This window comes from Myotis brandtii, unplaced genomic scaffold (genome assembly GCF_000412655.1).
Source record: "Myotis brandtii unplaced genomic scaffold, ASM41265v1 scaffold889, whole genome shotgun sequence".
NCBI lineage: Eukaryota > Metazoa > Chordata > Mammalia > Chiroptera > Vespertilionidae > Myotis > Myotis brandtii.
Genome location: NW_005371640.1, coordinates 1,332,859 through 1,334,042, shown reverse-complemented (window position 1 = coordinate 1,334,042; position 1,184 = coordinate 1,332,859). Strand labels below are relative to the sequence as shown.

The 1,184-nt window shown below is 56.6% G+C and overlaps 1 protein-coding gene across 3 annotated transcripts in view; it reads left to right on the top strand.

Annotated features, from left to right (window-relative positions):
• The window catches only part of KLF8 (Kruppel-like factor 8), a 74,909-nt gene that overhangs the window by 39,977 nt on the left and 33,748 nt on the right, over nucleotides 1-1,184 (top strand). The window contains exon 1 of one of the 3 annotated variants that reach the window (XM_005885035.2): nucleotides 690-969. The exons of the other annotated variants lie outside the window; for them this stretch is intronic. Coding sequence (XP_005885097.1) covers nucleotides 963-969 — 7 coding nt within the window. The 5' untranslated portion in view covers nucleotides 690-962. Of the gene's footprint in view, nucleotides 1-689; nucleotides 970-1,184 lie in introns of those variants that run through there. 3 annotated transcript variants of the gene reach the window in all.

The window sequence follows — 1,184 nt, the reverse complement described above, 5'->3', positions numbered from 1 at the left end:
CCCACCCCTCCCCCTCCTTTCTCCCTCCCTGGGCTCAGCCACACCCTTTTCCATCTCCTCCCACTTTTGACTCTCCTCTGGCAGACGTCTGTCCCTTTTAAGGAACTCCACCCTCACGGTGGTCACACCTCTCTTCTGGGTGTAACCGGCTAGAAACAGAGTCACCCCACCCACTCCAGTTGCCCAGCTAGCACTTCAGGATCTCCCCAGTGGGGCAGCTGGGTGCTTCCAAGAAATGTCTCCCCAGGAGTTGGGGCCATTTTCGCTGAAGCCCCTGCCCTGTGCTGGGGATGCCTCTCTATGTTTCCACCAATTGTAGGCATGTGCCCCTCCTCTTTTCTCTTTAGGAAGGCGCTGGGGTGTGGGGCGGCCAAGGCTGCAGTCAAGATTCCAGTCCTGAACGAGTCCTCCCTCGTCCGCCTCAACTTTGTATTCAAGTATTGCTTTGGGGTCTGGGTTGGTTTTCTTAGGTCCAAGCCCGGGCCCTCTCTTCCCGGGTATGTGGAGTGCAGAGGATGGGTGGAGAGTGGGCTTGGCCGGAACTGAATTGGTGGAGGTGAAAGGGGAACCGAGGATCCTCAGCTTTGGCCACTTCGACCCAGCGAACCCACTTTATTTTTAGCCGAGGGAAAGAGCCGCATGGGCAGCAGGGGGGGTTCTTTTTAGGAAGTCTGCTTTGCTGGCCCCCCGATTTGGGATTGGATGCTTGAGAGCTTTGTTTCCCTGGTTGCGAGGGTGGCCCAGCTGAGTCTGAATTGACTCCCTCTGCCCCGGCCCTCCTCCCCATTTTCCAGCCAGGAGGAAAAGGGGAGGTGGGGGCCCAGCAAGAGAAGGCGAGAGCGAGTCGCTGGCAGACAGGGGCGGGTGTGAAGGAAACAGCTGTCTTGCGATCAGCTGAGAAGTATGAGCCTCGGGGAGGACGGTATGAGGTCCGGAAACATCAGGAGTCCCCAGCTAGTGACATGGGCGGTAAGTGACTCTGGGATTAGAACACACTCGCTCCCATCTCCTCTGTCGAGATTCAGCCCCATCCCCACTTCTGTTCTTTAGGTTTTAGCAGAGGGGGGAGGGCATAGGTGGGTTGGGGAGGAAGGGCACAAAAACTATGTGGAACCGAATGAAACTCAAGAGAAAATGACTTTGCTAAAGGGCTGAGCAAAGAAGGGATAGATAGGAAGGTTGGG